At 43.1% G+C, this 26,573-nt stretch overlaps 1 protein-coding gene across 5 annotated transcripts in view; it reads right to left on the reverse strand.

Annotated features, from left to right (window-relative positions):
• The window catches only part of il1rapl1a (interleukin 1 receptor accessory protein-like 1a), a 277,412-nt gene that overhangs the window by 79,044 nt on the left and 171,795 nt on the right, over positions 1-26,573 (reverse strand). For all 5 annotated transcript variants that reach the window (XM_033618136.2, XM_033618134.2, XM_033618135.2 and 2 more), the window contains exon 6: positions 11,362-11,436. In XM_033618136.2, coding sequence (XP_033474027.1) covers positions 11,362-11,436 — 75 coding nt within the window. The remainder of the gene's footprint in view (positions 1-11,361; positions 11,437-26,573) is intronic.

Here is a 26,573-nt window from a genome sequence, read left to right on the forward strand (position 1 = left end):
GTTGGATTTAATTAAATGGAACACAAGTCAAATCTGAGACAATCCTTTGCCGGCTAAGTGGGATACGAATTGAGAATGTGCCTGATGAAAAGTTGGCACTGTCACTGTAAAAAAGTTTTGCTTTGCTTTGCACTGCTGTTGTGTGCTGCCAGTGGAGGAAGTAAAAGGCAACGGGGGAAAAAAAAAAAAAAAAAAAAACTAAGGAGAAACCGCACTAAATGGATGAAATCACTGATTCACTGGGCTGAGCAGCCAGTCAGACAGCTCTTTCTCAGCGACTGCCTCTGCCGCCCAATTCAACATGCTGAATCGGCTTAACGGCTGCTGATAAGGTCTATTAAAACCAACGGTGCTGGACACGCCGCTAAAACTGCAGCTGCTCAAAGACAGCGCCTGACAGTCCGACGTCAGCCTGGTGCCTCAGAGGAAAAATAACCAGAAGCCTGGTGTGAATCAAGAACGGGCTCTCACCTCCTCTTGCATCTCCTTACTGTGCCTCAGTGGCTGTGGTGAGTAATGTCAAAGCAGCAATAAACAAGCAGCTGTATGTGATGCACAGCAGGGCGTTGTGTCTGTCTTTATTGCCTGCTATGTGGTGCTGTTTCTGTCTCTGCCTTTGTGTATTTTCTCATTCCCCTGCTTTCCTCGCCTCTCCCCTTCCTTTTAGGCATGTGTAGAGGCGCTGTTAGTTCATTTATCATACAGCCGGCTCCAGCTCTCAGCACCAGACTCAGTGATTAATGACGACCGTTCACACACTTAAACATTTAGCTTTGTTTCGCTGACACACTAGTTACCATACCGGTCACCGTGGCTTACTTAACGCTGGGTCACTGTGGGACTAAAACCAAATTGAATGACGACACCATTTTTCCCCCCCTCCTGTATCTGCAGTGTGACCTTTAAGGGCTGGATTTTTTTCTCCCTTCCTATGTTAGAATGTAAATACGTCATTTATCACAAGAAATTAACATATCCACACAGACACAGGCAATTGGGAAAGTGCCTTGTGGCCTTTCTGCCCCTCCCTTATAGATAAAGATACATGTACTTGGTTAATTAAAAATCTTCCTCTGATAGGTTTTATTTCCTTAAAGGTCCAGCGTGTAGGATTTAAGGGGATATATTGGCAGAAATGGAATTTATTGTAATAAGTAATGTTTTCTTTGGTGTGTAATCACCTGGACCAAACACTGGCTCTAGATAGAGCCATTAGCATTTTTGCGTCAGCCATCATCGTTAGCAGCATCTCTGCGATGAGCAGTGTCAGAAAAACACCCTTTTAAAGTAAAACTGCTTTACTCAGTGTTTTTACTGTCTTAAATCACCGGGTTTGTTTGTTTTGAAGAGGAGAAGACCTCTGCATATAATTCAGCTCCCAGAAGAAGCTCCTGAACAATGAACACTGAAGGAATTCTAACCAGGAGAAGTTTCAGCTGGTTGCAATCTGCATCTTCACCACTAGATGCCACCAAATCCCCCTACATAGTAAAAGGGTGCTTTCACACCTGCCCTGTTTGGTTCGGTTCAATCAAACTCAAGTTCATTTGCCCCCTCAGTGCAGTTCATTTGGGCAGGTCTGAACACAGCAATCACACTCAGATGTGCACCAAAACAACCAGACTGAGACCTTCTTGAAGAGGTGGTCTCGATTCGGTTACAAACAAACTCTGGTGCGGTTCGTTTGTGGTGAGAACGTGTTCCGACCTGGATCTGAACCAACTGCAGTCACATGACACATTGTTTGGGTTAAATATGAGTATGTTACAGTCCTGGAGGATTATTAATGTGCACCTCCTCCTGTACTGCCTTAATATGCACATTCAGCACATCAAATGCATCAAAACATTGTTTTCTAGTTGGAGCCGCGCCTCGTTTTCAAACTGTATGGTTTGACTAAAGTGAACAATGACAGCAATATAGTCCACGATGAGCAGCGCTAAAATCAACCTGCGTAGTTGTCCCTCCATTGTCACATTTATCTTGCAAGTGTACTCTTCTTCAACGTTTTGTTTACTTCCTGGATTTTGCCCACATGGAAATTCTGACCAATCAAGAGCAGCTTTTCCGCACAAAGTATTTTATCTGGTCTGCTTGTAAATGCTGCCGTAAGAACACGAACCAGCTCTAGGCCATTATACAACTTTGCAACAAAATTAGCCCATGATTCAGACCAAATCAAGCGAACGTAGAGAAAAAGGTGAGCACACATTAGCAGGTGCTGGGCTAATGGGTAGTCTGTGACATGCCAAAGAACATCGGAGAAACAGTGATTTGTAACGTGTAGCTGCTTTATTTTGCATTTGTAATGGTATTAATCACTGGGTTTGTTTGTTTAAGAGAGGAAGAGACCTCTGCAGATAATTCAGCTCACAGTTAAAACCTGCTGAGCATCTGTATCAGAAATAAGGTGAGTACACATTAGGTTATCAGAGAAAAAAGATGAGAACACACAGCAAGCACTTGGCAAGCAGTCCGTCTGCGACGTGCCAAACAACGCAGAAGAAACACTGATTTATGACGTGAAACTGCTTTATTCAGTGTTTTTACTGGTTTCAATCACCAGGGCCGTTTGTTCTGGAGAGGAAGAGACCTCTGCGGATAATTCAGCTTACGGTAAAAACCTCCTGAACAATGAACACTGGAGGAAGTCTCTCAGCTGGTTGCAATCTGCAGTCCTCACTACTAGATGCCACTAAATCTCCATAAATCTTACACACTGTTGCCTTTAAAGATAAAGATGCATGTTCTTGGTTAATCAAAAGTCTTCTTTTGATAGATTTCATCTCATTAGATGAGCAAATTGACCATTGCAGAGCATTAAGGCTGCAGCTGGACCACATGTGTCCGTCTTTTTTATGGATTCTCTGTAAGATTACCACCATTTCTATCATTACCCTCACAAACACCATTATCAACAACAACTCCCACCATTCAAATATAAATACACAACAGGAGCATGCTATTACAGATAATTTCATGCATGTCTGAGCTGAAAAGGGAAACTAAACAGAGGTGAGAGGCAGTGAGAGGAACTGTATGATATATGGCGTTCAAGTGAGAGTGTGTGTGTGTGTGTGTGTGTGTGTGTGTGTGTGTTTGAGAGTGTAACGCAGAGACAGACATAGAGAAAGAGAGAGACACAGAGTAATTTAGTGAAGTGACTCTGCCTTGACCTTTAGCAACTCTCCAGAGCAATGTCAATTTCAATTTCACCCTTCTCCGTGGAAAGGCTGACATGTGTGGTGAAACAGCGAGGTGTTCTTCAGTATTGTATACTTCTTGAGGAGAAGAGAACAGAACAAAAAAGAAGAGAAGATGGAGCGTTGTTAACCACTCCAGCAGACTTTGGGAAATCAGAACATCCTCAATAACAAATCCTCAAATCTCACGCAGAGGTCAATATGTCAGGCAGCGAGGAGAGACGAGAGGTAAGGGATAAAAGGATGCAGGACCAGATGTAAGACAGGGAAGGAGAGAGCATGTTACATGTGGAAGTAGGTTAGAGTGTTTCAACTAAAGTCGAAGCCACAGTAGGCTTTTGTAGAGGGAGTATTATGAAAAAGAAACGCCCTGTCAATATTGCTGGGACCCCTCACTGCTTCACTATTGCTTTAATGTCACAATATCAGTCATATATATATATATATATATATATATATATATCATATACATATAATTCTCCAGTAAGTGTAGTGGATATTTTCACAATCTAAAAACAGCTGGTTTCAGTAAAGGTGCACATGCAGCTCTGCAAACAGAAACAATTTGGTGGAAGTGACCAATCTTATGACGAAAGAAAAGCCACTAATGTGCGTCACAGAAATACAGCAGTCATAGCAACCTGTCCCAAAAATACGAAAATAACCCCTTTTAAGTGAAAGTTTGTTTGTTTTATATGTGTTGGTTGAATCAGTCAAACTTTACCTGCGCTTCACAGAAACTCAACACAGTGGCATAGTAACCCCACCACCAACTATGTGTTGAAAGTGGAATTGCACTCGGTATTACACATACCAACAGCAGGGAAGGCTGGCTGCAACACATGCAAAGAACATGTCAAAGCAAGCTTTTTCCTTTTTTAAATGATGTTGAAAAGTTCTCTTTTGCACCATTAAATCAAATGTAGGATGAAAGGCACTTTAAGTTTGTTATTCTTAAGTTTGAGACTGACATTTTAATTTTCACAGTGAATGTCTATTGGTTCCGAATACTGGTTATCTGTCTCCTTGATTACTAATAACTGGTATCAGAAACCGTTCTGTAAAAAACATATTAGTCGATCCCTAAAATGAAGTTCTCCAGGCCTCTAGGGGGAGTGCTACACTGAGCAGCTTGATTTCTAACCTGAGAAAGAGACCAGATGAGAGAGACTGTGCTTCTCAAAGCCAAGGAAGGATCCTTAATTGAATTCAAGGAGGCTACGTCATTGATTCCTGCCAAAGGACTGTTCAAATGTCAAGGATCCTTAGAATTTTACCGAGGTGAATCCTTTCTTCAGAGCATGCATGTTTGTATCCTCAGTGGGCGTGAAGTACCCACAATTCTTTGCAAATGACTTGTTAGACAGGGGGGGCCTCCTCAATGATGCTAACCTATTCCAATGTGTGTTCCCTGAATGCTAGAGTCTTGCCTAGCTTCTGTAGGACCTGTCCTACCAAGGAAGTGTCGGTGACTTTGAGAAGCACTGAGTGTTTGTTTTCGAAATGGGAAGAAAAGTAAAGAGGAGACATAAAAATATGCATCCTTTTTTACATTTGGGCTTAGTCTTTTACAATATTATTAAAGAACAGCAGATTTATGCAGCTCCCCCTAGAGTCCTGGAGAACTTCCGCTGTGTTGACTGTAGCAGCGCAGCGTTTCTGAGTTACGCTTGTTTTTGGGATCTTCTTGCATCTTTTCATTTGCTGCTTTCTGCAGCATTTTTTTCCATTCCCAGTTTGTTCCTTTTTTGTATTTGTATATTGGCTACCGTACTCTGGTCAGACCAGAAAGAGACATAACAATAATCACTCCCTATGAAACAGGTGGTGATGGAAGAGTAGCTTGCAAGGTAAGTATTAGCATGCTAGCCAGCAGGTCACACCCTCATCAGCCACGATAGCGCCAGCTAATCTTGCCACTTGCTGGTTAGCAGGCTAGCTTGGTTGCTAATCTTTTTTGTTGAAGACACTTGCAGCATTTGTACATTTTATAGTCTGATGACTGAATAAAAATAGCAGCATTTTTATGGAGCAGTTTACACTACAGCATGTTAGAATTATATAAAATTGGATAATGTGACTCTCTGGATCTCTTTTGCCCAAAATATTTGACTGTTTGCGAGTTTTCCAAAGTTGAACTCTCCATGAAAGCCCTGCATGGATTTACTTCACTTATACAAGCAAATCCATTGATTGGAGGGATTCCAATGAAATGTGAAAAAAAAGTTGCTGCTTAGTGTCTTGGCCGGCAGACAAATGTTTCCTAATTGAGAGGGAAGAAGATGAGGTAATTTGGGAGGAGAGAGCGGGATCAGAGTGGGACAGCCACACTGTCAGTTTACTCCTCTGAGCTCCTCAAAAACATATTGCCAACACACCAGGGAAATCAGGAATGTCAGCTTCTTTGAGTGTCTGCTGCAGACGTCTGAGCGTGCATGGCGTGTGCCTCTACATAGTGCATACTGAAGTAAAATAAATATAAGAGTCATCTCCCTCCTGCCTCCCATCCCGTGCTGTTAGGTCCTGCTCTCTGAAATAATTGATTCTAATTCCTTTCCACTAGAGTGCACCCATCTGCTGGCTTTGGGGGACAGTAAAATCCTCTATCAGTTACAATTATCCCACAGTTACCGACGACTGCGCCGCGAGCATGTATGACCCACCCACCCCGGGTGGTGCAGGGGCATGTGCGAGTATCTGTGCGCGTACGTGACGAAGAGGGAGAGCGAGCGAGACGGAGAGATGCTGGAAGTGGAGTGCTGCGTAAGCGTGAGTTGAATCCCTCCACCCCTCTCCTTTGGGACCGCGAATCCATGACGAATCATCACGAGGGAATAAACACCAAGTCAGTGAGTCTGTGAGCGAGCGTGTGTGTTTTAAACTCGGAGCTTTGTGTAATATGTCACATACTGTAAGCGTGTGTGCGTCTGCGTGGCTCCCTTTCACGAACCCCAACACATAAGACACAAACCCCACAATATGAATCATCCTCCTATTCTGGAGAGGTGGACTGCACCAACTCACCACTGGGTGACAGCACTAAATCTGGCAATGGAGAAACGGGATGGCTACTGACAAAAAAAAAACATCCTACACAACCTTGATTTTGTCTCCTTTGAAAACTAAAAATGTCAAGTTGTCCGAAAGTAATATTTGTGATGGAAAACAGGGCTGCTTTCAGGATTTGCACAGTCGCACATCCCTGAGGACTCCTGAGGCCCTGAAGCCTTGTAGATGTGCGATGATAGCAGCCCACACACACACAGACACACACTGCTACCTCCTGAGTGACAGAATCTGCAGCTGTGGGATTTAGGCTCCTCAGCTGAAAGGGGACACAGTGGCAGAGATATGCAGGGAGACCTTTGGAGAGCAGGGGAAGGGACACTCTGACAAGACCCCCCGCTCCTGCCACTGTTTCCATTCCTCCCAACATGCCCAATCCTCCTGCTTTTATGACCACTCTCGCTTCGATTTCTTTTTGTGCTCTCCTCTCTGCATCATCCTCTTTGACGTACATCCCTGCTGCATGTCCTCTGTGCGAGTTTATGTAACATATGTGTTTTATTTATGTCTGCGTGTGTGTGTTGTGTAGCGCTGGCTGCGATGGCGGCTGTCTTAGACCTGCACTGGTTGCAGCAGCGGAGGAGATAAAGTGGGGCTGTGTTTCCCGGCAGTGTTGCAGATTTATCTCTCTGCTTACGGCTCTGATTTTACTACCATCCACAAGCCTCCACTGGATCCCATCTCTCCCTCTCTCTCCCTCTCTCCGTCTCTCTATCTCCCACTTGCCATAAGGGACCAGGCTCTCTCTGTGCACGCTCTGGCTACCATAAATCTGCCACGTTGCTCCATAAAGCTGCTTAGGGCATGACTCAACAAATATTAAGGAAGAGGAGAATAAATAAATAAAGCAAAATAGAAACTCTCGTCTGGAGGGAGAGACAACTTTTCTGCACACAAAAAGGAGCCCGGCTGTAAAATATTTACCTCGGTGTCTCTGTGCTTTAGACACTCTTCTGGGAGTGTGGAGGCTCACTGCACAACATCACACGTACTTTTCTTTCTCTCCTTCTCTGCCTTGCACATGACTCGGTTTTTGCCATGGTAGTGCCAAGCCCTCATGTACCATACAGCTCCACTGGTTTTTACACAACAAGACCAGTTCACTTGTCATGGGGAACATTAATTAACCAAGTTTGTAATGTAGTCTATGGCTTGTCTATGTTAAAACTGAAAAAACAGCCCTTGTGATGTCACCTGAGTCATCATGGTTTAGAGACTAACTGCTTTTAAAACTGGGGCACATGGAGTTTAGTCTGCATTCACCAGGCGTGGAGGGTTAACAAAGAGACTCTATTGAATTGCATTATATGAATTTAATCTAATAATATTTAATAAAAATCTCTTCACTGATTAGTTGGGTCTCTGTTATGATGCATGGCACAAGCTGTGGCAACGTCTCCCAAGGTGGGGGCAGTAAGCCAGCAAATGCCACGCCTTTTGTAGCTCATGATGAATCAAAAATGGTACCGTCTGTTTTGTCTCTGGAGCAAGTTTCTCTTGTGAATAAAGACAGCATTCACTTCAGACTGTCTCTCACTAATGGCAGGAAATATTCCAAAACCTCCATAAGGGTCTGTGTCCACATAACGTTTTTTGTCAACGGCTGTGTGTTTTTCAATTGCTCCCAATGAGGAAAGAGTTATGCAGATGTCCAGCGCTCCAACTTTTTTGCACGGCTGCTCTCAGCACTTCTAGTAGAACATCTCTGCACTTCAAATAAAAGCTCTGTGTCATCACTGCCACTCCTTTAGCTACTGTCTATCCCGAGTTGTATGATATGTCAGTCAGAAAATATCACAAAACAGAAATTCCCATCTGTGGAAGCAGATTGTCTGGACACTGATTGTTACTGATGAGCGTTGTGCTGTTATCATCGTACATGTTGCAAACCTATTGTTAGCTGTGAAGTCACCCCTCTCTTAAAACAGAATTATGTTAGCTAGCTAATGTTATCGTCAAGATAGATTCGTCGTAAGAAACAAAACCCATGCGCAGTGCTGGGATGAAACTAGGGGTGGGGGAAATTTCCGATTCTTAGATGCATCGCGATTCGGACGTGGACGAATCTGAATCGATTCACAAACGTCCAAATTTCGATTATTTAAATCTGTTAATTAGAGTAATACAGAAGGTTCTAAATAATGCGGAACTAAGAAGTGCGGTACGTGTCATCTCCGGGACACTTTGGGATGCGCACCTGGAGCAGACACGCCGACACGCGCACAGAGGAAAACAAACACGGCTGACCGCTACCCACCTCGCCGTGAGAGCTGAACAGTTCCTTCTAATTTAAAAGCAGATGTGTGGAAATACCTCGGCTTCTACAACATTGACGGCGGAAGCGAACTGGACAAGAGCCACGTTATATGTAAGCTGTGTCGTGCTAAAATAAAATACTTTGGCAACACAACAAACATGAGAAGCCATGTAACTCGATTCCACCTGACGGAGGAGTCAGGGACACGGCAGGCTGTTGTTGCCGCGGCAACTAGTGACGCTACCGACCAGAGAACAATCGAGGAAGCAATTAGAAAGCTGCCACCCTCATCGGAAAAGGTGAAGCGAATTACGAAGGCCATCGCGGCATTTATTGCCAAGGATCTGCGTCCTTATTCTGTCGTGGAAAATCAGGGATTTCGAGGACTGCTGCATACACTGGAGCCCAGATACACCATCCCGACGCTATTTCACCGACACTCTACCATCAAACCAAATGCGTGGACGTCTGTCGCCACCGAATAATTTGTTACTCTAACTGCACATTTTATCTTGTGATTTAAGATACCTGTTGTTACCTTTGGTTCTGTACAATGAGGTTGTAACTTTCCAGTTTGCAAGCATTTCCATTTATATGTTTAATAAAATAAAATGGAAATGAATTCAACTGTTTCTTATTACAAATGCACTGTTTTTAAAAATTGCAAGTGTTGAATGCTTATTCAGTGAGACAAAAAGAAATGTGTGTTGTGAAAAAGTGCATCAATATACATAAATTAAAGATGCATCAATAATCGTTTTATAATCGAATCGTAGCCCCTGAATCGTAATCGTAATCGAATCGTGAGGTGCCCAAAGATTCCCACCCCTAGATGAAACCCTTCCCAGCTCCCTGTTCCTTCTTTTCTGCTAAAGTCAAATGCCATGTGGCATGGCGCCCTTGCATTATGCTAAACTCCAGTGTCTCTCCACCCTAATTTAAGCTCATTCGTGTTCGCTAAATCATCTGTCTCTGGAAGATTTGTGTCTGTTTTGAGAGACAAACGCACAATTAAGGATCAATTTAAAAACAAACGTAATGGAGGGAAACAGAGTGCTACAGTTATGAGACCTAAAACCCAGATATCAGTTAGCATTTTAGCACTTCCACTTCCTTTGACTTAAAGTCAGTGGGTTTTTTGAATGGGTTTTTGGTTAGGTGATATGATACGATATGGTACGATATGGTACGATGTGGTACGATACGGTACGATACGATACGATACTTCATGGCCCCCATGGTTAAATTTGTCTTGGACTCAGGAGCTGCACAAGTGTTGCTGCCTTACAGTCATTACAATAGTCCAGAATAAATGAAAAGCATACATCATAAAACAAAAACATAAAAACACATACTACATATAACAGTATTGCACATAACACCAGCACACAACAGAGCACCATAAGCTAAACGCAAGAGACTTATGCATCAAGAGACATTATTCAAAATCTTAATTGAGGTTGGCACAAATGAAGTTTTAAAACGGACTTCAGCCTGAAATAAGGTCTGTGGTTTACACAAGCTTAAGAGAGTTTTTTTTTTTTTTTACGATATAAAATACGTCAATCAGTGAATTTTAATCCCCAATGTCCATTTACTTAATGTCATTTTTTAATAGTAGTGACCTTGACTGTATTTACTCTTGATGTAGCATACATTTGCTTTTATAATTGTTCAATAGAACACTGTACAAGAAGACAAGGAATATGCTTTGTTTTGTTTTATAAAAATGATGGAAATACTAACATACAGCTTTTCCATTATTCCATTATTAATCAATTAAAATAGACAATTAACTGGTTAATTCATTATGAATGAATTCGTTAGATGTTAGTAAAGTGCAGCACTGAATCACTGTGCAGTATTAAGTGCACCAGCTCTTTAACACACACTCCACAACACACCACAACACTTACTCACACAGCATGCACAAGAAAGAACTGACAGAGAGGCTTTAAATAATTGTGAGAAAGTTTCAAAGGACGAGACAAAGCTTTCCTTAAAGTCTTGGTGATATCAAGACAAACGACACAAACAGCTGAAGGGTGCATTGTGCAACCTGTTCATGCATGGGTGTGGGTGTGCTGACATATGAGGCTGAGCTTGTCAGTTTATCAACAGCAGCAATTTTTCACTCTTGATCAGCCAAGCGTGGAGGCATTTTAAATGAACTACCTGGATTCCAACAGCATCAGATACAAGACAAAAGGTAACCTCTCGGTAAATCATTGCACTTTCTTTGTCTCCGTCGCCGCCCCTCCTCTTTTTCTGTCTCACACTTATCCAATTCTTCTCTCGCTTCCCAGACCTCTCAGTCTTGTCCGATCGGCTTCACCGTGACAGACACACGAGCCATTCATGGAGCGGCAAGCGCCATGTGGACAGCGGACTGTGCCCAGAAATCAAGCAATATGCTGCCACGGGGAAAAAAACCAAACACAACCACATGCATACATTCACTCACGCACGCGTGAACACACGGTAGGCCCATCGTGACCCCACGTCAAACAAGACAAACAACGGCGACTGAAAGCAGCCGTCTTTCCATGTGGTGAGCCAGCGTTTGGAACCCTGGCACCATATGGGCTCTTCATTGTTGACAAAACAGCCGTAGGGACATTAGCAGCCACTATTTGCATATATGGAAAACACTTTTACAATTGTGTTTTTTTTTTCTTCTGCCGTTTCTCCAGCAAATAAAAGTGCCATCATCAATCTGTGTTCGGTGCCTGGAGGCGTGTTGGAAAGGATTTGTAAAGTCATCCATTTCCTGTCATTTGGAAATGACACAGATAGTACTGACTGCAGCTGGAGGAAATCCCATGATGCTCTTACCTAGCTGCAGCTCCATGTTGCTAATCTTGTTTTCGGAGGGAAACAGGATCTTTGGCGGCTTGTCGGTCAAAGGAGCTGAAAAGAAGGAAAAGACAATTTAAATATAGTATGACACAAGACAAACCAACAATGCAGGCAGACCGACTTTGAAGAATAGTGAGGGTTTCTGATTGAACTATTTTTAGCTAATTCCCAATGTAGCTCTTGCACTTGGTTCACAATATTTTTCTTTGCATCCCACTCCTCCTTACAGAGATTTGTTAGCATTTGAACACACAGCGCACACAGAAGTTATCTCCTACCTCCTCTTCAAAATAAATAAGTGCTCATCCCCTTTCTGTCTGTCCTCATTCCTCCTGCTCTCCTAACTTGTTCCGAGTGTCTTCGCAGACACATCGCTCTCTAGTGTCTCTACACCTTGGGTTCCATTCATCTGACCTACTTCTAATCATAAATTAATCACTGCTTTGCCAAGAACATACCACCATTTAATCTACATGAGTGTTATGTATTTGAAGAGCCATCATGGAGTGTGTGTGTGTGTGTGTGTATGTGTGTGTGTGTCTGAGTGAGCGGGAGCAGCTGATGCTCTAATGATGCTAATCATCCATACGGCGGATGTCAGACCTGCTGCTGAAGTCCTTCCTCTGGGGAACGCCAGAACATGCAGCAGTTTTATTGTTGTTAAAAGCATTTGTGTGTTCTGTGCTCTTTGGGGTTGAGGGGTTAAAGGAACAGGAAGAGGGTTTTGTATGTACATGACTTAAAAAGTAACACAAAGGGAGAGAAATGGAGGGTCTGTGTCGACATGCTGGATGTCTTGATCACGAAGTGCTTTATCTCCCTCTCAGGGAAACATAAACAACCTTTGCAACTGTATTTTTTTAATGCTTTTTCTTCCAGATATGTCTTGCCCTACGCTTACACAGGCACATATATCCAACGCTGGTCACTGAGCTGCTGCACTGGAGGTGCTGGAAGCTTTGACTCATTGCTCATAAGCGCTTCAACATGTGCTTTGAGGTGTCTCACATTTCGGACATAGCTTTACAAGCAGAGTTTTTTTGCTGTAGTTATAGTATAGCCTTTATTTGACAGGACAGTAGTAGCCTGAAGGGGGAAAGAGAGATGGGATGACATGCAGCAAAGGGCAGAAGGTCAGAATCAAACCCATAGCTGTTGCGTCAAGGACATGGCCTTTGTACATGGGGCACCAGGTGAGCTACTTGGCAACCCAGAATAAGAATTTTGACCGATAAACAGTCAGTTAAACAGTTGAAATGTATGTTGACTATAATATTATGGTGCTGGAGAGAGAGACGATGAGACAGCCAAGTCTGCTGCTGCCCAGGCTGGAGACATACACCGCTGCTAGGGCAATGCCATGATTCTGGCTGCTGATTCTGGGAAAAGAGCACACCTCGACAAGCAATGACCCAGAGGCAGAGGTAGACTCCTATATGAGAGCAGTCAGTTCTGGGGTCTGCCCATTGGTCCGACAGCCCATTATTCTGACAACCCATTGGTCCGACATCCCATTGTTCCGACCATATTAAACCCATTGTTTCGAAGTCCCGTGGTTCCGAAATCATCATGACGCCCTGTGGTTAAGGTCTGGTTAGGTTTAGGCACAAAACCACTTGGTTAGGGTTAGGAAAAGATCATGGTGTGGGTTAAAATGAAATAGAAAGTGACAAACACATAAGCCATGAGCTTGCTTTGCCTCAAGCCTTTCCCAGCTGACCCAGAGCCGGTTGCGGTGCACCATCAAGGTAGAAATACGCCCGTTGGGAGCTGTTCAGCATCGTGGAGAGCTCCCCACACAACCCGGACCCCAGAGTTAATAACAGGAGGTTATTGTGTTTCATTCTCTTCTCTCTATGGCACTTGTATCTCGACCAGTAGCCTACTTTTGTTGCGCTGATCCTCTATGGTACACAAATACAGTATAGCCTAGTATAATCACATATCGGAACAACGGGACGTCGGACTAATGGGATGTTGCACCAATGGGCTGTCGGCCCAATGACATGGACCCCAGTGTCTGCCCAGTTAGCACGAGCTAACACAGCAGGGGCGGCAAACATCCAACACCAAGTCATTAAATGGTCCCAACAAAGTCACACCGAAACAGCTTGACTCTGTCGTTCAACCCATTACGATTGTAACGTTGACTGTGTGATGCTAAGAGTTATCCCCATCATGGTGTATGTGTGTCGGGCAGGTGGACTCTAAACGTCCCCCAGCATGAAGCTCACACTCCCATTCCTAGAGTAAGGGCAGAGCAAGGAGGCGCTGAGCAAAGCAAGACATCAAGTGTAGCTCTACAATGAAATAAGATTTCACCCATTTTAATAGTAGAAAACAAAAGTCATGTTCATGATTTTTTCAAATAAGCATCCCTGGTATCAAAGAATTGTCAGGATGATCCAACATAGAGCTTAAGATAAACTTATTTCATTTGTATGATGTATTCCTTTTTGCTTTTTGCCTTGCTTTATTGCGACGCTGCTAAAAGTCCCAACCGAGATCTGGATCCAGACCAAACTGCAAATTCATCCGGACTAGATCACCTTTTGCATTATGTAAAGATACATTTGCCAGTGTAACTGACTGCTCCCAAATTTTGAGTGCTGACTGTTGCCAGCTTCTGTGAACCAATTCAACCTGGACCAACCACAAAAAGCAAAATGCTGTTACCATGGCAGTGACAGGAGTCGTGACGGTAAGTTAGTGACATGAAAACATGATTACTAATGCCACCTGGCAAGAGTTCACAAAGAAACCAAAATTCAAAACAGAGACACCCATCGAGTCTCCTGCAGTCCAGCACTAAACCCATGTGCTCTAACAGCAGCTGCTTGGCCAATGAACATTTGGATCAGTGCCTCTAATCTGAAAGTGACACCTTTTGTGCCAGGGTGCAAGGCTCTCATTACAGCCAGACCTTGCTCTTTTATACAGCTTTGTCAAAACACCATTATGTTGTGTTGAATGTGTGTAGTTTTAGTTCATGAACAAAAATAAATTAAGTTTTCGTTGTGTAATGAACCATTTTCTGTATTCATGTTATTGAGTTGTGCCGACACTGTCCAAGGCCTCTGACCTTGTATCTTTTTGTCTTGCTGGTAATATAATAATATAATAAAAATATATAATAATAACATCTCACAGGCTTGATTGAACAGGTTGAGGAACTCTCTTGTTCCTCAGTCTGTCATCATACTGTCTTAAATCAGAGTATGGCTTTAATAGCCTCAGTGTACGATGGTCACTAAATGTAATAGGAACGATTAATTTGTTGGACTGCCTCCACCTTTCCGAATGTCTAATGTGATTTGTTGCTTTTGTACTACACTTTTGTTGTTTGGTTATGTGTTGTTTTGTATTTTTGTATTCATGTGAAGCAGTCCTGGGGCGCAATGCCATCGATGTAGAGGCCAGTCAGCACACTTAATGCATATGTCCAAACCTCTCCATCTTCTGGGTAAGTATTTTTAAAGCCTTTAGCAAGATGTTTGAAAGCTAAGTCTGCACACTTTTTTGGTCTAACTTTGAAGGAATCCTGTGCTACCTTACCAAATAAAGCCCATGCTGTTTTAGCGTTTACCTCTCTCCTTGCAAGACATTTGATCCTTCTAAATTGGAAGCAACGTGCCGCCCCTATCGTTTTCTTATTGGGTCAGAGATGTTATCTATTTCTTAGAGTTAGAAAAAATCAAACACACACTCAAAGGGTCCTCTCAAACCTTTATTAAGATATGGACTTTTCTAATTTGCTCCAAGAACCTCTCGATAAAGAATGCGGTGGCACCTATAAATGTTGCATGACAGCAGAGAGCAACCCCTTTCCCTCTCTTTCTGCATTTGTTTGAGTAATTAATACAATTATTTGGTGAAGCTCTGGTAGCTTCCCTCTTTTATCTGAATGTATCTTGTAACCTTTAATCCTATGGATGGGTGGGCAGGGTGGTAGGGACGGAATCTGAAAGCTGTCTCTATATATGATGAACAGTGTTTCTTTATAGTCAGGAAAGGAATGTTTTGTATCTTTGTTGTGGGATAAAGACATTGAAACTCAATAAAACATATTTACAAAAACAAAAAGTAAAATCACAATGCAAACGTGGAAGATAAACCCCTGCTTCATGGCAAGTATCAGCACAGCAGGATCACCAGTCAGACCGGCCTATGCTTGTACACTCATACTTCAACAGTTATATAATTACAGTGCTATTTGTGTTCACCTTTATGTAAAAGGGGAAAAAAGTCAAGTCATGCACTCATTCTTTCTCTTCTGTTTTTAACACTTTGTTCGAGTTTGGTGCATGCGGTGATACATTCAAACCTACGACGCTATTTTTTGTTGCTGTGGCATTACATCATGAGGGAAATTTGGGGCATGTTAAGCTCATTATAACCCACATTTCTCTGCTGGCAAGCATGACATGTTTGATATAATTGCAGACCTTCAAATGTCTTCTTCTGTATTAAAACGAGTGCAGAAATCCACCATTTTAATTATACTACAGTGTTTATAAGACTATAGATGGAGGTTACTGCAATACGCAGGCTGACAGATACACCTCTGTGTGCAGTGACCTGAATGTATATATTTATGGTAATAACTAATGCATTGCATGTTACAGTAGGGTTTGACCCTTGACCATCACACATAGAGACACACAGACAAAACAAGCACACATACTGCATAGCAATCATATGCACTAAGAAGGCAAACACTAATTCCTAAACCAGCTATGAAGAAAAGAAAAACCCTTTATTGAATAAAACAGAGGCTACTCCCAACAGCAGACCTCTCAGGCACGTCTAATTATGTAGCGGTGAATTTGCAAAGGCGGCTTATTCAGGCCAGTTTGTAGCCTGGCGCTTTCATTAAGATGTTTCCTTAGAGTGTCCTCACAAGCCCTCTTCTTTAGCCTTAATATGAGAGTACTCTAACAAGCGGTTTGAAAGCCCTGCTCTGTTTTGGTGTCTGTATTTGGGAGGAGGAACAAGCCATGCAATGTCACTGAGCTGACTCACTCAGCACAGTGATGTGCATTAAAGTGCGTGGTCTTGTCTGAAGTAAAGTGCATGGTCGTGTAAAGTGCTTAGTTTAAGGCGGCAGGTAACATATTCAAAAATTTCCTCGAGCTGTCAGAAGGAAGTGTTCATGTGAGGAGATGTGGACCAAAGTGTTCATTAAAATGGACGCCTTATTCTTTTCCATATTTTTGTCATATATATAATGTTACAATGCCGGATGTTCTTATCAAACGTGACATGGCCAAAGTTTCAAATGTTAATGTTATCCCTGTGAGCAAAACCCTCAGGCCTCAGACCAGTCTGAATACTCTGTTTTACAACATTTTTTTTCCACTTTGAAGACAAGATGATGTCCACATTTGACAGACCTCCTTATACACTCATCTGCTCCAGGCGCATCACTGCAAGCCTTTACATTACAGAGACTACACTGCTACATGTAGTTACATGCTAACGTCAGAAAACCATGTAACCTGTGTTGCTGATGTTGGTAATTTCTCCCCAATTTCTAATCATAGTTCTGCTGGAACATGTCTGGTTGTGTTCAGAAGCTTTTCGTAATGTTTGTTAATGGGAGAAACTGCTGCTTTACACATTCATTGCCTGGCTGCAAGTACATTGCTACATGTAGCTACAGGCTAATGTCACAGAAAGCTGTAATCTTTGTTGATGTTATATTCCATTATAGTCATTCCTCTGCCTGTAGTAATGGTGCCAGTGTTGTGCATGAACGTGCTCCCATTTTTGCTGAATGGCTAACCAAACACATCAGTGTGCAACTTGAGCACTTGAACATGAGCGTCGTCTACTGTCGTGGCAGTGAACAACGCTCATTTTACGGCACCAGTCGTGCCGACACAACACCGGGAAGACGACCCAGCTACCAGTACTGCTGAAGCCAGTTCATATGGATATTTGAAGGATTTTTATGAACAAATCCATATGTTACAGATTCTATGGAAAATTCACATATTTACATGCATATTGTGCCTGCCGGGTCTAAAAATACAAGTCCGAACATCAGTGACAAAGACAACAAAATTCTAGGTCATTTTGGGGCTGTGAACTTAGCTCAAAAATTAAAATTCAGTCAGGACCACTTTATTTCCATTTGCAGTATTATATTTGGTGGTATGGCTCTGTTCTGGGGCCTCTTTGCCTTTCCTAGGCCTACACAGAAAGCCTAAGGTGAAGAGAGCACACCTCTCTGCCCTTCCACATGCAAACAAGGAAAGCCTGAGGCAGAGAGAGCAAACCTCCCTGTTTAAATAGGGTGCCCTGAATGGAGTGTTTCAAACAGTGGTTGAATACAGATGTTCCAGCACAGACAGTATGAGGAAAGAAAAGTGTTTTTTGAACATTAAATTATGTAAACATGCTCTAGTAGAAACCCAAAATACAAGTGTAATCCTGAAAATGGGCACAATAGGTCCCCTTTAAGACATTATTATGTGTTGATGTGAATAGTTTTTGCTCAAACGTAGTAATCGCTGGTACAGTATGTAAATCCTGACACAGTGACGTCTATGAGAAGGGCGGTCACGGGCTTTTAGGCACAACTGTTTGCACTGTTAATAGGTAATCACACAGCACAAATTACACTGGATACTGATACAATTTTAATTACATATCAAACTGCTATACATAATTACACAATGGGTGATCCTATAGCCAATTATGCACTGGGCAAACAAATGAGGACAAGCTGTCCGTGTATGGGAGACGAGAGGGGAAGCAGATGTGGTAAGGAAAACACTGATAGGAGGCAGACACATCAGCAGAAGAAAAGTAGAGCTGGTGAAATGAAGAGAATAAAACTGGAAAATTTATAAAGCTAAAGTGAACCAGTCAAGATACACGCTCCCCCTCATTTTGGCATGCTACACTTGCTTCTGAAAATCTCATTATCTTAATTACAACTCCTTTATGGGAAATACATCAATTATCACGGTTCAGGAGGGGGACACCATTTAAAATACGGAGGATTGGGAGCACCTCCTAACAAAGGAAAGAGTCTCCAATTGCCATTAGCAGGCAAAGTCTGGAATTAAGTGTACTGTAGACATAAACAGGTAATTAAACATGCAAATATATCTGGTGAGCTGTTAACTTAATAGAAGGCAGTGAGAGTGTCATGAGAAAAGTAATGGATGTCTGATTTTTATAAAAGACCTTTTGTGATTGTACTCAATATATTCAAGGTAAGATCAGGGTTTTTTTCCACGCCTGTAGGTCTATCAGCTACTTCAAAATACACAGGAGTTACAGTAAATCTGAATGAAAGTGAACTCTTAACCGAGAGATTATTTGACTAGATTCTGGTCAGCTTTGTGTTGTGATTACATTATGCTGTATTCATGTGGTAATTGTGAGTACCACTTGCAGGTAGGGCTCTTAATATTTCACCTCCTGTGTTCCTGAAAAATGATAAATGGAGCTCATTTTTATTGCTTCTCCAGCTCAGTCGCAGGAAGAAAATGTTGGCATTGTACATTTCCACAAACCACGGATTCATTTGTATGTTTCATACGTAAACATAGGCAACATATCAACGTTTCTAAAGTGATGCTGTTCTTATTACATGTATGTGAGCTGACTGTGATTGGGAGGAGGAGGGGATGGTGGATGGTGGATGGCATGACACCTAGGCGAGGCGCCTGCCAAGCTGCAGACCACTGTTCAAGACCAACAAACAATAAAACCGGTTGTTTTTCAGGAAGTCATCGCTGCAGCTTCCAGCATGTTTTTAAGGCACCAATCATGGGCGTTTCTTCAACCTGGTCTCACTCCGAAGTCGTCGAAATCTGGCGCTTGGGCAGTGACTTGCAGTGTCAGACACTGACGTAATAAGATGTTCTTTAACATTGGCATGATATGCAGCCTGTTGCTATTATAGTTTAACGGCGCTCGGCGGCATCAAGGGGAAACCAATGGGACAAGAACAAAAGGTAAGGCAGTGAAAGTCTGAGTAGGGTGGGCAAGAGGGGTCGAGACTCACCCAGGGGAGCAGTGGTCACATCAAGCAAGATTATAAAGTCAAACCCTGTTCTTTTTCCTACATCCAACCACCTATTTTTGTTGCCTAACTCCAACCACGTGCGTTTGTTAAATTGCATTGTTGTACTGACGTAGTGCTTTAATTTGAAAGAGACTGTATGTAAACAGTACAGTTCCTGTGAAGTAGGGCATTACTAGAAAAGTCGATTTGTCGACGTGTCGACGTCAGTGGCACAAGTCGACACTCCCCAGGAGGAGTTGACAAGTCGTGTTTTTTCCCTCTCTCTCTCTGTGTGTGCTTGTGTACGGAATGCAATCGCTGTCTCTGATTGGCTTAAACTTTATCCTTGAAGTGAACATACTTGGGCGTACTATAAGCGGAGCAGACTCATAGTTGAGTGCACTTCCGCGTTGTAGTTTCCTGTAAAAATGTCCGTGAAAAATCCCCGCAATGTGAAAAATACATGCCGAGCAGTCACTGGTGCGCGGAGTGGTTGTAAAATCTGAGCTTTGTGAGCACAGGGCTTGTGGACGTCCGCTTTGAGTCCACGCGGACCTCTGCAGAGTCCGTTCTGCGTACGTTCCGCCTGAGTATGTTCGGGCCTTGACAGACACACATCACATGTGTGGAAATACTTCACTTTCCTCCGCTGTGTCAATGTGATAACGTCATCAAATGACTTGTCAACTCGACTTCGACTTTATTGACAGATAAGTCGACCTGAAAAAAATCAAAGTCGTTAATGCCCTACTGTGAAGACAGAAGGTTTTTTTTTAAATAGGACAATGCATGTAACAGGTAGAACCTGATGCTGCATCGGAGAACATCCACAACCAACACACCCAGGGACGAATCTGGACGTGGAAAGTCCATGACCAAACGTCGATATGTGATGAGGTCGGAGCTGCTTTTCATGGCACTGTCCCGCTGGAAAAAGGGATAGGTAAAAAGGGATAGGTTCTGTGGCGTAAATATCGATGGTGCAACCGGTGCAGCTGCACCGGGGCCCAGATGCCGTCAGGGGCCCATGAAGGAACGAGGTGTTCCACGCTATCCACCCGGGTACACTGAACAAAGCGCAGGATGACGCACTTCACCAGGACGCACGGCGCCTCGCGGACCACTACAGCAGGGATTTATCCTCAAGTTTCCCCAACCAACTCCTTGCATTCAGAGCCTGCTTTAAGTCTGAAATAGCAAAAGAGCCAACCGTGAAGGATCTGGCTAAGATGCTAATTGTGGAAAACAGCACCATGGCAGCATCATTTTCTGATGTTTGCACTGCATTACTATTATATCTCACCATACCTGTCACTGTCGCGACTGCAGAGCACTCATTCTCCAAGCTCAAGTTGATGAAGACTTATTTAAGGAGCAGCATGGGACAAGAAAGACTCAGTGGACTGGCTATACTCTCTATTGAGAACAGCAGGGCGAAGACTTTGGACCTGAGCAGCGTCGTAAATGACTTTGCTGAGCGCAAGGCCCGTAAGATGAGTTTCTAATGAGTGAGTACAGCTTCTCTTTGTTATGAAGTGGAATTAGTGGGATTTAAATCTATGGCAATGTACTTGTAACCTCATATGTTGGAAAAATGCGCACCTACTCTCTGTAACCCTTGTCTGGGTTGATTCCTAGTTTTCACCACCCTTAAAATAAATGTTCTCTTTAGAAAATGAAAAGCATTCTTTATTGGATTTGATCTATTACATACAATTCTATAGTTCACGGTAGTCTGAGCCCGGGTCAGGGCAAGCTGTTAGATAAGTGTTGATATGGAGCTTCGGCCGCTGTCCATGGTGCTGAAAGGCTGGTTTGCAGGATGAGTGTGTGGCCAGTCACCTGTAACGTTAGCCTACATGGTGACAATAGCAGTTCTCTCGAGTGGCTGTGCGTGTGTGTGTGTCCAAGCGTGTGTGTGTGTGTGTGTGTGTGTGTGTGTGTGTGTGTGTGTGTGTGTGTGCGTGCAGTGCGCACAAGCGTGCGCTTGTGTTTAGGGCGGGGGGCACAAAAAAAATATTTGCACCGGGGCCTATCACCATGATGTTACGCTACTGGATAGGTTGCTACCAAAACATGATCTTTTTCTAACCATAACCAAGTGTTTTTTGTGCCTAACCCTAACCACACTTAAACCACTGTGTTGTTGAAATGTAAAGTTTCAAAGAAAAGGCTCAGCATATCGGCTACATAATGACATACAAATAAGTGCATTGGTGGTTTGCAGAAATATACAATGCAAGTTCAAGTTCAGTCGGAGCAAGAAAGTTACAATGACATGCTTGTGCTCAGTGGCACTCTCTGTTCACACAAAGAGCATACACTCCCAATCCCAACAAAAAATATAACACTACCCACAAAACGGATGGATGGATGGATGCACCAACTGTTCAGCATCTTGACTACCTGAGAAGAGAGGCTATTACTGAAGAGGGTGGTGTGCAATTTGATGCTTCGGTGACATTTTTTCAATGCCAACATTTATTCTTGTAACTGGGTTGGCTTTTCTACCTTTAATAACAATTTGCCCCTACTTTACATTTTCACATTCACTGATGGCGATGCAAGGCGGTGTCCTAACCATTTGTTGTTCACTATATAAATAACACTTTGACATATGGACAAGAGGAGGTGGGGCTTGAACCACCAACTCTTCAATTAATGGACACCGCCTCTAACCCCTGAGCCTCAGAGCCGAACAAAATCAAACACTGAGGACAAGTTAAAATTATAAATGTTTCAGAAGCTGCAGCTTTACTAGTTACAGAGTTGGTTTAAGTTGGAAACACAGTCTGAATTGATCATTGATCATTGATCCTGTCTGTGCATGACATGTACTGTATGACATAGTTGTCTGTTAGCAGAGTCAATTAATGTCTCCCGTGTGAAAATGTGTCTTTAGGGGACTGGAATGGCCGTTCTGGTGTGCTTGTGCAAATTTTATGCTCGGGGATCAATGATCCATTGTAAAACATTGATGTCTGAGTATCCTCAGGGCAGAAGCATTGTGTATTCTCTGCAGCAAACCAGGCTGAATTAATTTCAGAAGGTGACACAAAGTATCTCTGTAAACTCTTACACTTGGCCTGTGGTGCTTTACCTCAGATGGATGCTATACATATAAAGTTCAGGGACTTGTATCATATGGAGTGGAAAATGATTAAACCTCTGCTTGTGTCTAATTGCCTGAGAGATGTAGCATGCGGCGCGTTATTCGCAAAGTAATTGTGAGCACGGCCGGGTTTGTGGTCTTGATGTTTTTAAAACCTGAGATGCTGTGCTTCACTGTGAGTAGGTTTTAAGTGCTACTGAGAAGAGACGGAATCAAGCTTTGTATGTATGCATGTGCGTGTGTGCGTGTGTGCGAGTGTGTGTGTGTGCAGACCTACATGTGGATACATTAACACATAGCGGGGCTCTGTGGATATAAGCTTTGTGATAAGTCATCCACAATCCCATTTCTGCTTGGTAGCGGAAAAGCTCAGTGGACTTTCCAGATGGATTATTCTGGGTGACTGACTGTAGGGAAACAGCAAATTAATGAATTAAGGATGGAGCTGAGATACTTGGATCACTGGGCTTTTTCTGTTAGTCATTGAAATTTTAGGGGCTTTGCAAAAGAGAAATATGCTGATGGCAAACTGGTGACAAAGGTGAAAATAAGAACAAATCAAATGTATAAATTACCGGCAGTGTATGGGTGAGCAGGTACCAAGACAGGCAAATGGACGCTCACACACACATCCATGCATGGACACACACACACGACTGAAGTTGTGAAGAGAGGCCTGCATTGTCCTTTGGTCTCAGGAAATTGGCTCCCGAAGGTTTTCAGTATTTTTACCAACAAAGGCAGTCAAGCTGGAGAAGAAAGGCGAAAATAGGCGGATGGAGACTTGAGCAAACACAAAGTCCTTGTGAGTCCCTCAAGACTGCTAAGCTTGACTAGAGAAGTCTCGGTTCTCCTCTACGGATGGTAGCCTCCTATATGGCACTGCGGGAGATCACCATATATTAACAGTGACCTTCCTCTGTACTGTTGTCACCTTTGAGCCAGTTTCATTACATTCCTGATGGTGCAATAACCATCCTGTATGATTCCTTTATAAAGTCACCTCAGAGTATACAGAATTCAATTCCAGGCCCGACCATTTCCCACATGAGAGAAGCTGAGCAGAAAGCTGGACGGTGTCATCCAGAGGAAGCTAATAAAAGCACTTATATTCATCCTAAACCACATCACGCTCCCCCACTGTCCGCCACTGTTGTGCTCTCTAAGAGCCCTGCCTCTGGCAAAGCTGAAATACTTCAACATCAAAAGCAACAGGAGTGTGCATGCTTTCCCACGGATATACGACTGGACAGGCTCCTGCATCACAGTCACCGGCGCCGTCAAATGGCCATCATCACGAAAAGTGAGAACAATTGGCCCCCTTTGGCTGAGCGGCCAGTGAAGCTTTTCCGACTAAGCGGCTCTCTAAGTGACGATCTGATGATGAAACATGGCAGTGATCAAGCTGTTCAAAGTAGGATTCCAGCTGTGAGGCCTCAATAATCCATATCTTTGTGAAATGAGAAGAAAGAGGAAATTAAAAGCCAGTGCCAGTCGTGTCAACTCCTTGCTCATTTGCAGAGTGTGTTAGCTAACCAATGGGAACTACATTTAACAATTCATTACCTAACAAGTACTACAAGGAGAGCAATTAAAGATGAATTTGACTAAAAGAGGAGGAAACCGTTAGAGGAAGGGGAGGATGAAAGCGAGAGCGCGATAGGAACAGAGACACAGAGTGAAGGGAACAGACAGAGAAAATGTGTTATTGATTGCTGGAGGTTTACCACGATTCTGCCCTCTCAGCAGGTGTGTGTGTACACATGTATGTGGGTGTACATGTGTATACTCGTGCTTGCGTGACCACCGATCTCTGACCCTTATAAATGCCCCATCCAATAATCCTACAGCTGTCTCCTCCTACAGGAGCGCTGTCTGCAGGCTCCCCCTCCTCGCAAACTTTAACAGGCCTTTTATCTACAACTCAACATCAATTAGCCGAAGAATCACCTTGAGTCAGGCTTCAAGTGGCTGCAACAAACTAAACGCTCAGGAAGTATGTGCCTCCACGTTGTACAACAATGTATTATTCTCTACTTAAAAAGCAACCTCATTAAGACAGCCTTAATTTGTTTTTTCAGACTCTCAACAAGGATTAAATTTTACGCAGGTTGATAGAATAACTTGCATTGTATTCACAGTAAGAGGTTCAATTAAGCAGTCGGGGAATGTGAGGAGTGTTTGAAATGAATAAGGAGCATTTTTATGGGTCTATTGTTTACAGAATAGTGAGCAGAAAGCAGGCATGCTGAGGGAAGAGGGGAGGGGAAGAGAGACAGAGGTGTCCTCAAGATTTTATGGTCTCCCCTGTGCATCCGAGTTGAGCAGAAAAATGAAAACTGTCTATGATACCCAGTCACAGACACTTAGAAATGTAATTAATCCTATTATACAGAGTAAAATAGTGAGACTTTGATGACTGATATGAGCCAGATTTTGCTTCACTGTTGAAAAGACAACAATGACTTTGTCTCCAGATTTAATTAAGTGAAATGAAAGTAATTACGCTGATAAAGTGGAGACAGCATCGGCCAAACCGGTGTACTCTCTTTATCTCTCCTTTCTTACATGAACACACAAATACACACCTGCCTCACACACAAACAACTTACCTAATCTTCTCGCCTTATGGTCTAGGAACTGTGACACACATGGAGCCCTATTTTCATTGCGCAACAAGGTGTAAAGCTTAGGGGTCGAGGGATGCTGTCGAATAGTCTTTTTTGCCTATAGGTCCTTGCCTGTGTAGTATCTAAATGGCAGGCATGAGGAGGTGCACAAGGAGCCTTAACGCTTCCTCTCTTATCTCCTTTAGCATAGGAAACAGTAGACTGTCCCTTATGAAAGGAAAGGCGATAATGCTGTCCCAAAGTTCCATGAGGCAGCAACATTTGATGGTGGATGGCGTGTCACATAGGCCAGATACCTGCTAAGCTAAAGACCACTGACAACACCGGTTATCTTTTGGCGACCCTTCACCATGTTTCCACCAGTGTTTGTGGCACTGAATCTGGGTGTTTTTAGCAGCACATTCCAGCGTTTGCCAGCAGTATTTGAGCTATGGAACCTGGTTGTTTTTCACTGACACACTGCAGCATTTAACAGCTGTGTTTGTAGCACTGAACCTGGGTATTTTTTTAACCAAACCTGGATGTCTTTTGTGGCAATAGAGGCTTTTCTCAGCTGCATCTGTGGCAAAAAACCTGGATGTTTTTACAGACACATTTCAGCCTTCTTCAGTGGTGTCTGAGCCACGAAACCTGGAGGTATTTCACTGACCTGTTCCTTCTTTTCCAGTGACTTTTGTGCCACTAAATGTGGGTGTTTTAAGCCAAAACCTGATCTTTTCCTAAACATAACCAAGCAGTTTTTGTGCCTAAACACAACCCAACCTGGTTTCACTCCAAAGTCGTCAAAATCCAGTGCTTGTGCAGTGACTTGCAGTGTCAGATACCAACGAAAAAAGCCGTGCTTTAATGTTGGCATGATACGCGGCCGGTTGGTGGCGCCAGGGGGGGAAACATGGCCGCGTCAACAAAAGTTAAAACAAACACTGACTTTCACCTGGGAGAGTGGCGTTCATGTCACGTAAGATTCTAAAACCAAACCCTGTTCTTTTTTCCTGAACCTAACCATGTGTTTTTGTTGCCTAAACCCAACCATGTGCATTAGTTGTTGAAGGGAAAAAAACGTCAATTCGTGTTGTTGTATCGACGTAGTGCATTTATTTTGAAAGAGACTGTAAGTAAACAGTAAATTTCCTGTGAAAACTGAAGTGTATTTTGAAAGAAGACAATGCATGTAACAGGCAGAGCTTGACACAGTGTCCCAGAACATCAACAACCAACACACCCAGGGTACCTTGCACATCTTATCTGGATGTGGAAAGTCCATGACCAAACATCGATATGTGACGAGGTCGGAGTGACAATGTGTTGCCCAACCACACCTTCACCACAGCGTTGTTGAGAAGCTTAAAGTTTCAGTGTACCTGCTACAAAATAATGTGCAAATTCAACAGATCACTGGTTTGCAGAAACATTTGAAATGGTG

Source organism: Epinephelus lanceolatus, chromosome 14 (genome assembly GCF_041903045.1).
Source record: "Epinephelus lanceolatus isolate andai-2023 chromosome 14, ASM4190304v1, whole genome shotgun sequence".
NCBI classification, from domain to species: Eukaryota; Metazoa; Chordata; class Actinopteri; order Perciformes; family Serranidae; genus Epinephelus; species Epinephelus lanceolatus.